This window comes from Puccinia triticina, chromosome 2A (genome assembly GCF_026914185.1).
Source record: "Puccinia triticina chromosome 2A, complete sequence".
NCBI classification, from domain to species: domain Eukaryota; kingdom Fungi; phylum Basidiomycota; class Pucciniomycetes; order Pucciniales; family Pucciniaceae; genus Puccinia; species Puccinia triticina.
Genome location: NC_070559.1, coordinates 5442031 through 5452672, shown reverse-complemented (window position 1 = coordinate 5452672; position 10642 = coordinate 5442031). Strand labels below are relative to the sequence as shown.

Genomic DNA, 10642 nt, shown 5'->3' with positions numbered 1-10642 from the left:
ACACCTGCACCCGCACCCGGCACCTGTGGGCGGGTACCGCAGGTGTTTCTTGCGGGTACCGTGGGTGTTTCTTGCGGGTACCGCGGGTACTTGCAGGGAAGAAATGTGCCTTTTTTGGTCACCAATAGGGTTGTGTACCCTCTCAATGATCGGTGTATGCCAGTCATCAAGAGGGAGGTTTGAGGAGGTGTGCCTTCTTGATTACTGGTGTGTGTGTGCTGGTCATCAAGAGGGAGGTGTACCCTCTTGATGGTTGGTGTGTTCCGGTCATTGAGAGGGCTGAGACCCTCTCAATGACTGGTCTCTGCTGGGGTCATTGAGAGGGCTGTGTGCCGGTCATCAAGAGGGAGGTGTGCCTTCTTGATGACCGTGGTGTGTGCCGGTCATCAAGAGGGAGGTGTACCCTCTCAATGGCCGGTGTGTTCCGGTCATTGAGAGGGATGTGTTCTCAGTGACAGGTGTGTGCCGGTCATCAAGAGGGTACACAAGCACCGACCGGCCATTGAGAGGGGTGCTGCGGGGTGGGTGTTGACCACGGGTACCCGGGTACCTGGTGTTTTTTTTTGCCAAATTCCAACACCCGCACCCGCATCCGGCACCCGCGGGCGGGTACCCGCTGTACGGCCGCAGGTGCCGGGTACCGGCAAACGGGTATCACTTGGTGATCCTCATTATGGTTCATCATTTTTTAAAAATGGTAGGGAAAAATGACTCTGTTAGTTTCAAATTTCATACTGCGGGCTGTACAATTGCAGATTACACAGGTTTTCCCAGCTTTGACACTGTTTGATACAATAGAAATTCAAGGTCAAACCACCTTCCTCCCAATTTAATATGTTAATTGGCATGGAAGAAATATGCCACAAGGATCCATCCACCAGATGCCTGATCCTCTGAAATTTCTATATTTTAAAATTATGTTTCATAATGTGATGTTTTGTGTGTTTTGGATGAATAAACTCTGTAATTCAAAATATTCCCTTACACTTGGGTAAGTATGTATTAAGACAGCAGGTGGTGCCAAACATAGCAAAACCTGAGCTCCCCAATAGCTCCTGTGACACCTCAAGTTTTGGTGAAATCTCACTACCCCAAATGCACCCCCCCCCCCCCCCCAAACACCCAGCCACTAACTTCTTGAGTAGGGGCACTTGGGGCTTTTTGAAAGCCAATTTTAGATCTCAGGATACCTGCAATGTGGTGGATGCTGCAGCAGGTTGTATCAGCTTGGGAGCTAAACATGGCAAAATTTTAGTGAGGGAGGCTGAAGGCCTCTCTCCAGGAGGGACTTATGCCTTATTGACAATTCACCTGAGAGAAATGCCAATAATCCTTAATGTTTAAACTAAGGCCCCTTCACGATGCAGTCTTGGTGTAATCACCCAAGACCCAGGAAACCTCTTATAAATGGGGGTAATGTAAAATCCAGAAATTTGCGGAAATTCATACATTTCTTGGCTTCATTCCTACACATATCATGCCTATGCTCAGGGGATTTCCCAATCTTTCAGGCATTTTTAATGCCTACCATTGCTGCTGAGGGGGGGAAGGGGTTCAAAAAACATGTACCAAAAGTAAGCCAAGGTGTGCTGCTGAGGGCGGGGGGGGGGGGGGGGGGAGGGGGGGAGGGATTTTCTGGTGCACTCTCAAGAATTTCATACATCTTAGTTACTACCGAGTCATGCCATTTTTGTGCCTACCATTTTAGTTTTTTGCCAAACAAACCATACATTTTCATTACCCCCATTTATAGGGGGTTTCCTGGTTCCTAATCACCCTCTACATTTACACCAACTCATCAGAATCCAGGCTATCTCATGCCACCTTTGTTTGCCTTTTGATCCTTCCCAAACCCAAGAGATAAGTTGTGTAGTAAAAAAAAACTTCATGCTGACAACAACAGTCAAGGCATGACTGTTTTTTGAATGTGTTACCTTGGAATCTCAAGTTAACAGGCCCAAATGCATGTTCCCACTAGCATCTTCCATGGCATAGGCAATTGGAAAGTGCAATCAATAGCATTTGAAGTTGTTTGACAAGGTTTGACATCAGTCCTGGATACCTGTCCGTTTTTTCTTGGGGCAAGTGTATGGATTTGCACTAAAAATGATATTTTACGGAACTCAGGCTTGGCTTTTGCAACCCCCCATCTTCAATGGGTTATTATGAGTGAGGAATGTGGAAATTTGATGATCTAAGAGCACCTAAAATTAGACAAGATGCTGGGCTTTCAGATTATCCAAAAATCTGGGTGAAATATATGGAGGTAAATAGCAACATTTGTTGGAAATGGTGTTTTTGGACATTCCTCTCAGTCATAAATCACCGATACCGCATGATTCCCTCCGGGGAGGCGCTTCGCATCCCGGGGCTTAGCTAAGTTTGGGAAAGCTCCCGCGATGGAGTTGCTCTTAGCCAACTAAAATTAAGAAGTTATTTATAACCAAGAGGCTGAAGACTGGTCAAAACCCAAAAAATAGTTGGTGATAGGATTAAAGGTGAACAAAGAACTACTTGAAGCGCGTAACTTGAAATTAAATTTACTTTTGAAGATGAATTGGGCAATTAATCTTCACGAGTCCGCCATGAGCAAAAAGCAAGACCTTCGAACTGGTGCTTTGTTTATCTTTACGGAGTCATTCAGAACACAAACCAATTAACTGGCAAGGATTGATTGCACAACGTCGAAACGGTTAATGGGCAGCATCCCAGTGCTGTTTGAGAGTATTGAGGATAGCATTTGCAGTCATCTGGATTCCCCATCTGCCCACCTTATGTAATCGATTGGCTTGGGCTACCTTGTCGCTTCCAACGTGGTAAGCTAAGGCTTCATAGACCTGCTCCGAGATGATCTCAATCAAGCCGATGTCGTATGTCGTCCAACTTCCGTTGAACTCCTCCTACAAAAGACATACATGACCAAGTAAGCATGAGACCGAGAAGGCTAGACCGATAGACCGAGGAGCAGGAAAACCACTTACCAGGTCGAGCTTCGCCTGACACTTGATCGGTATCAACGTCCGGTTGGCATTGATGAATGCAACGATCGGGCGGACCAGTGCATTGTTGACATATGATAGACTGCTGCTGAAAATCTGCTCAGAATATCGTCCGACGTTCGGCCGACTATGAATTAATATTCTAATAATACCTACTTCTCTGGCTTATGCAGATAATAAGGATCACTTAACTGGTACGCTGGCTTTGAGATCTTTGAACCTCAGATCCAACTCGATCACAACTTGTTCTTCTGTTTCTTGATCGTTCCGTTCCGATATTGAATCGTTGTTCTGGTTGTGAGACAAGGGGTCAACTTCCGATGAGTCTTCGACGTTAGGGGACTTCAGATGAGGCTTGATCAGATTTCGACGCTCGCTAATCAATCCGTTCCGCTTGTTTGACGAATGATGCACATTCCCATCATCATGCACAGTTCGCTGATTGATGTCTAGTTCTTTCTCGAAATTGTCGACAATTTCTCGGACCACCGTCCTCAGATCGAGTTCGTCGATTTCTAGCGGTAAGCGGATATCCGCAATCACGTCAACCCGGCCACTATTAATCCAACTGAGTGGGCCATCAGAGTCGGAACCAGCTGAGTTGCCCTGCAGGTGATCGATTGGGACGCCATCGATCCGAAATCTTGAGAGTCGCGTCTTATATCGCTTATACGATTCTCGCCCATTTTCGAGTTGCCTGGATGATAGGGGTTGCTCACAGAGACCAACCTTGGCATTTGATTGAGTGATCGATTGAGGCTTGTGCAACGAGAATAAACAGTTATCTACTTGTCCAGCCATTCGCTCGGCGCTAAGAAGGTCAAGGAACAGCCACTGTTTTCTAAGTTTATGGAATGTGGCGTTGAAAATTGAGAACGTGTACTGTGTTTGGGGATGGATCAATAGAAGTGTTGCATCAGTTTTTCCTTCTTCTTACATCCTTCGATGAAAGGGGTAAGCCTACAAATCCTACTGACTGGACGAAAGTTGCCTGGCTGGAATATGGTGACCAGTAGGTCTTCAATCATGACCTGTTCGAGATGAAAATCACCCGCAGTTGCCACCTTTCTAAATTCACGTCTATCAATCGGAACGGTGCTATCGCCAGACCAGGTAGGTAGGTGAGAACGATCGATCACACCTCGTACGCCTCTGACTTCAGCTTGTCGGAGAAGGCCTTTTCCATCGAGCCATCGACCAAGACTCAAGGTGACATCGATGGAAGCAATGGTGAGGTAGAAGTGAGTGCAATTGGCCAAGGCAGGATCGGGTTCTGAAGGTGATGTGAAATCTGGGAACTGGGCCTCTTGTTCTGATGCTGAGGGGTGCTGATCAGGGTGGAGTGGGGAAAGGTCAAGGGTTCGACGAGGGGGCGGGTTGGGGATGTTACTGTCCAAAACGAGACTCATTAGTCTGGTTGCATCGGGCCCTAGGGATTGACCACCACGAGAGACCCGAACATTCTCAAACCGAATCATACCGTCGGTCCATCGGGGCACGAGGGCAGAGTCAAATGAAATCTCTACTCCGCTTGCGTTCGAGAGCCGGTTGCTCAGCCAACGTGCTACGAGGTCTTCCATGCCTGCCTTGTTGAAAAGGAATAGGAAAATGCCCAGAAAGGTGGTTGTTCCGATCGCGGCAAGGATGATGTTGAGCAGTACGAAGAGAGATGCAAAGGCCGAGTAATCGTCGGTCCGATAGGGATGGAAGGAGCGGATGGTGAGCCATTTCAGTCGTATATGTAGCCGATCGAGGGTCGATTTGGTGAGAGGTAGGAGATCGGATGCAGTGGGTGGATGTCTGAGGTTGGAAGGTAGTTTTGAGGCTAGCGACCTGATCGAGGGAAGATAGCTGGCAATGAGTGATTGGTGGTCATGCTGCTGGCCACCGCTTGGATTAGATGACTGTATTTTTGATGTCGAGCCGGATGGGTGCTGATCTGAGGCTGGGGTCGAGTGGAATCGATGGGGATGTGAGGAGAAATGGAGATGTGTGAATTGGCGAGGGTGACTGGATAGGACTGCAGACGGACATAGCCCCGAAGGACTTGACAAGCAGGCTGATCGCAGTCGATTGAACGGCGAGAGGCGAGACAGCTGGCCACGCGATATCATTCCTCTTGGAATAGGCAGCACGCCGTCGTCCAACAGGAGGTTCCCGATGAAAAGTTTGAGAGGACCGCGGGATGGTCTCAGTTGAGCTGAGGGTAATTCGAGGGGTCGGGATGTTTAAGCGGCTGGAAGCTTGCAAGCGCATCTTGTTCGAGACCACCGAAACGGACGAGACTACGGAGGGTGTATGGACGAGCCGGAAGCTGACGAACTGGATAGGAGGCCGGGGATGGAGTGGGAAGGGGTCGATGGTCAAGAGCTTCCACGCGAGCTCACTTCCAATTAAAAGCATCAATCACTGCAATCCTATCCTTTACTTCAATCAAACCCCTGGATTCCAACCTCATCCAATATCGCGGAGCCCAGAGAACATATCCAGGATGACTGAAAGTGTTCCCGAGGCTAGATTCTATACCGATGTGGATGCCTTACAAGAATTGGTAAACATCATTCGGGTTCCTCCTCGAAACCACAATCAGAATTAATTGGTGTGCTTCCTAACTTGAGAAAACCTTTGACTTCATAATCAGGGCATCTCGGCTCAAGATATAAAGAAGCTTAAAGATGGCGGATTTGCTACCATCAAGGCCGTGTTGACCGCTTCTCGAAAACAGCTCACAAGCCTTAAGGTTAGGGTCCTGTTCCTTCGTTCTTTGCCCCATCGACGCCCCCTCTAGATTCTTGTGATCATCGACAATCTCATCGCTTTCCTTTTGAACACAGGGTATTAGTGAGATTAAAGTGGAAAAGATTAAGGATTCTGCGTCCAAGTTATCAGGACCTTTGTTTAAAACGGGTAAGCGATTTACATCAAATCTAAGAAGCTTCTTGAAAGAGGGAAGGAACATGTTTCGGCCCAAAGAATCAAACAAAATGAAATAACACTTGCTTTTGGTGGTCAGGCTCCGATGTCCTAGTTGACCGAGAAAAAATAATCACCTTGTCGACCGGCAGTAAAGCAGTTGATGCGATGCTTGGTGGTGGGATTCAAAGCCAATCGATTACCGAAGGTATCTTATCTGCCTCTTTCGGTTCTGGTTTGGATTCAACCAAGGGATTGAACTGACCGGAGACACAAAATTGGCGCCAGTGTACGGAGAATTCCGGTAAGTGATGATAGCCATTTCATCCCAATTCAATCCCTCGTACTCGTAGGGTGAGAGAAACAATACCGTTTACTGTCGAGTGTTTAGATTGATAAATGTTTTCTTTTGTTGACCGGAAGTTGTGGGAAAACACAGATATGCCACACACTCTGCGTCACTGCACAGCTCCCACCGGAGATGGGCGGTGGAGGAGGAAAAGTACATAATGCCCGAATCCATCATCCTTAAAAGAGCTTTCCTCCCGTTTTGAAGAAAGTAACCAAGCCGAGGTTTCTTGGCTGGCTTTTTTAGGCTGCCTACATCGATACCGAAGGGACCTTCCGCCCCGAACGAATTCGGACAATTGCCGATAGATTCGGCATGGACCCTGAAGCGGTTTTGGATAACATAATAGTCGGGCGAGCTGCTAACAGTGAACACCGTAAGCTCAACACATGTCAAACAGAACTCAGTGCCTGTATGATGATTGTCTGATGAGCCTTTCACAAAATGTCTCTCTTTCGGGAATCGAAATTTCTTCTTCAAAGAAATGGAGTTGATTGTTCACCTCGCGGCCAAGTTCGCAGAAGATGGCACATTCCGATTGCTGGTAAGTTTGGAGAAACTCTCCGAAGCTAACTCCACGTATTTTTAGCTCCTAGCATGTCGTTAACGGGTCAGATGCTTATGCTTGTGGATGCAGATTGTTGACTCGATCATGGCTCTATTCCGCGTGGATTTTTCGGGAAGAGGAGAGCTTTCAGAGCGCCAACAAAAATTGAATCAGATGCTGGCTCGATTGACTCGTATCTCAGAAGAATTCAACTTATGTAGGTCACATATTTTTCTCATCAGACTTATTATCTGAAAAACACTCGGAGAAATTCATGCGCTAATTTGTCTCTTTCGTGCTTGGATGAACAGGCATCTTCTTGACCAACCAGGTTCAAGCTGATCCCGGAGCCGCCAGCATGTTTGCTGGTGCCGATAAGAAGCCTGTCGGGGGGCATGTATTGGCTCATGCGGCCTCGACGAGGATTTCATTGCGCAAGGGTCGGGGAGATGAACGGGTAGCAAAGCTCTGCGATAGCCCTGATAGTGGGTTTAATGTCCTTCTAGTTTTTTTCTTCTGCCCGTCCTTTCGACCGTGGTCCCCTTATTAATCACCTACCTTGTCTTCGTACAGTGCCCGAGGGAGAAGCCAGTTATAAGATAGCTACTGGCGGGATTGAAGATTGCTAAAAAATGTTGAGATCCCGGCTCATGCTGCATGCATACATATTAGCTCATTTGTTCAGATTCAAGACACGAAGGACTTCTGTGACTGATGATCACTGCATTTGTATTCAAGTACTAATCAAATAATAGTTTTTATAACATCTAGCGCATATTCCCCATCATCACATGTACCAGTAGAAATGCGCTCTGAGCAGTGCTCGCAAGAGATGTAGACAATTTTCTTCTTTTTGTATCACATCTGCCGGTGAAGCATTTGTATTGAATTCGGTCAAAAAATTGATAGCGGAACTCCAAAACAAGACCTACATAAAAAGGTTCCGCAGGGTGCACAAAGGAACCCATTCGAATTCTGTTTGCTGCCAACTTCTCAGAAGAAGGATGGTATGCCCCGGATTTCCTGCGAGTAACGCGCTGCGGACATTCGTTTAACAGACTGTTGGAGACTCCAATACAACGGGGATAACTCATGGAGGCTTTCAAGTTCTCTGCAGGTAGCACTGGAGTTCTAGATTGCGGTCCGACCTTTGCCTTCAACGCAGCAATGGCTCAAGCTGCCGGTGGTCAGTTGATGATAACCAGACTCACTCTTGAAGCTGGTTTCGAAGCTTAGAAAATAATTGATATAATGTACCTGGAGTAGTAGCCTTGTTGGCTTTGTATTGCCAAACGGCTGATTTTGATTTAGTCGAACCTCAGAGATCACAACTTCTCCTCCGCACGGCCACTCAGCAGATGTTCACGCGCATGAAGTACTGTGAACGATTGGCCATTGCTATAAACCAACAAGACTAATCATACCCAGCCCAGGTGGCCATCTAAATCCAGCTCGTGGTGTCATTGTCACTATCCACGATGAAAACCTACTCCTTTGAAGATCATGCGTTCCAGCCCACACGGCGGAGCTACCTCTGTGTGCTCTACGCGTTGTTGATTCAGCTTGGCTCGATTAACACATCCTCAATCCAACCATCCGAACCGTCGATATTAGACGAGCCACAAATTTTACCACTTCAAAGCACCAAGGCAGAAGATAGATGGCGAATGCCTGCAAATTTTACGTTGGATGATCTACGACCAATCATACCCGTAAACTCGTCTTCAATGCTTCGAGAAAACTTCCTGGTCGTCTCTCGCAATACTGAGGTCCCCGAACGGTATTTGAAAACCCAGAAAGCTCTAGCCAAAAAAGCCCTTGCTTTGACTTCAGCGGACCTTTTTGTGGTTAAATACTCACAAACTTATGATCACCTTCAAAATCCAAACCCACCTCCGATTCCAGGGGATAGTTTTTATGCCGCGCCCTGTAAGTCACGCGCCTGTTCAAAACGGATTTATTTAAGAAAAATGCAACAGTGACAGAAAGAAGCTTACTTTCATGTCTTTGTTTTGGGGACCGGACTTCGAAAAGTGAATATCAGTCGAGCTAAAAACGTCACTTTTTCCTACAGGCTTTTCATTCCAGAAGAGTTTGAATTCTTTAGTCATATACAACTTCCCGGTATCTACGGGGGGACTACTTTTGGAGAGAAAAATTTCAAACCACTCGATGGCTTTCACGCCCACGTAATGGTCAGTTGGAGAAATGCACATTTTTAATTTACCTTCAGTGTGTTTGGGGCAATGAACATTTTCAAGTTTAATCTCTGGTTAAATGAACTCACAGATCCAAGAAGATGGAATGGTCGGATTTTATACTCAAAATCCACAATCGAATCAACATGGATCATTAAGCTGTGCGAAACTCAACAAATTTGACTGTGATTCAAGCGATGCCAAGGTCTTCAGCGGTGAATCTCGGAGGCTTAGTCGAGGAATTTGGACTACGATTAGGCAAGACGTATGGTTAGATGACTCGGAAAACTCGATTGGAGGTTTCAACCTTTGGATCAATGATAATTTCTTATCTGGCCAATCGAACATTTCTTCCGGTCATTTAGTTTCAATCGGGGACACTGATTTGACCCAAGCTACGCACATCAAAGACGAGCAATACGGTAGATCTGTTATCGAAAACGTCGTAGAGGAACAAGTGTCTCCTCCCAGTGAGCAACGGACAATGGACAGCGGTAAATTTACACCAGTAGTTCGAGATGACCGGTCGGATCGCGAACCATTACAGGCGATTGAAAATAGCAGAAGCCTCGAAGCAAACACCCGGAAATCCTCTGCAAGCAATTCTCAAATCCTGCAAGGGCAAGAAACAACAATCAAACAAAATTTGACCCAGCAAATAGCCCGACTCAACCTCACCGGTATAATTGCTGATTCCCACAACTCAAGCCGGGTAAATGAGACCAAAAATAGCACCAATGAAATTACCGTCGACCATCGATACTTTGGAGCTTTCCCAGCCCTAGGGATCCCGGCATTGGCCGAATTAGCGAAGAAAAATGCTGCAAAAGTTGTGCCGACGACGCCAACCTCGACAGTCATTCAACCATTCTCGGATCCTGACACTGATGACGATGAAAATGAAAATGAAGGTGACAGCAGCGCAAGCAGTACAGGTGCTGTGACTTCAAGTCCGAACTCTGAGGCTAAACTTAACCCTCTTAACCCTCTCCTCGGCGCTCTGGGCTCAATCTTACTTGAGCAGGAAGCTGGCCCTCTTCAGTCCAATAAACCCGACCATCTTCAACCACTACATTTCTCTGGCTTCTATGCTAATCATCATCTCTCCTCCGCTCCTCAACTTGATCCTCAAAATTCCAATTCTGATGTGCTGATATTTTTCTACGATTTTCAAATTATAATTCAGCCCATCTTGAATCGTCTTTCGTGATTCCTTCTGTGTTCTTGATCATTGATTTTATCCCTTTCTTCTTGAGTACTTCATGGGTTGTAGACTTTGCAAGAACATGATCATTTTTTTGTTGGAGTGTGGTCTGAAAGAATTGGAGTAACTAAAGGTTTTATTTCCAGTTAGGTACAATTTACTTTATTTGTAATTACAAGTAGATTGTGTTTCTATGTACCTAAAGGCAGGACACGAGATCCTGATGGCTGGTCTGGGGTAGGAGATGACAGGGAGGAGAGGAATGGTTTGAGCGTGCGCTGCTGTCGGTGGTTGATTATGAGTTTGTTGAGACGGCGGATTATTGGAATAATCTCGCTTTGTCCTGGCGAAAAGGTTCCGCTGTGGATCTGTCTGTTTTCACGAGCGTCGTAACAACTTAGCTCGGTTTCTGGTTTATGTCTGGTCTGGGGA

General features: G+C 46.5%; 3 protein-coding genes across 3 annotated transcripts; 2 read left to right on the top strand and 1 right to left on the bottom strand.

Moving 5' to 3' along the window:
* Nucleotides 1–2693: 2693 nt before the first annotated feature.
* PtA15_2A606 (uncharacterized protein) lies at nt 2694–5402 on the bottom strand (the record flags this gene model as incomplete). Its single annotated transcript, XM_053166643.1, has 5 exons — nt 2694–2900; nt 2982–3095; nt 3192–3881; nt 3977–4944; nt 5021–5402. The coding sequence occupies 5 exons, from the start codon at nt 5400–5402 to the stop codon at nt 2694–2696; spliced, it is 2361 nt and encodes a 786-aa protein (XP_053017844.1).
* Nucleotides 5403–5490: 88 nt separating this feature from the next.
* PtA15_2A605 (uncharacterized protein) lies at nt 5491–7437 on the top strand (the record flags this gene model as incomplete). The annotated part of the gene is made up of 11 exons (XM_053166642.1): nt 5491–5550; nt 5641–5739; nt 5834–5906; nt 6013–6120; nt 6201–6216; nt 6336–6414; nt 6508–6637; nt 6744–6805; nt 6899–7025; nt 7120–7293; nt 7382–7437. 11 exons carry the CDS (start codon nt 5491–5493, stop codon nt 7435–7437), a joined length of 984 nt encoding a protein of 327 aa, XP_053017843.1.
* An 849-nt stretch (nt 7438–8286) lies between these two features.
* On the top strand, nt 8287–10216 carry PtA15_2A604 (uncharacterized protein; the record flags this gene model as incomplete). Its single annotated transcript, XM_053166641.1, has 3 exons — nt 8287–8588; nt 8883–9003; nt 9098–10216. The coding sequence occupies 3 exons, from the start codon at nt 8287–8289 to the stop codon at nt 10214–10216; spliced, it is 1542 nt and encodes a 513-aa protein (XP_053017842.1).
* Nucleotides 10217–10642: the final 426 nt, after the last annotated feature.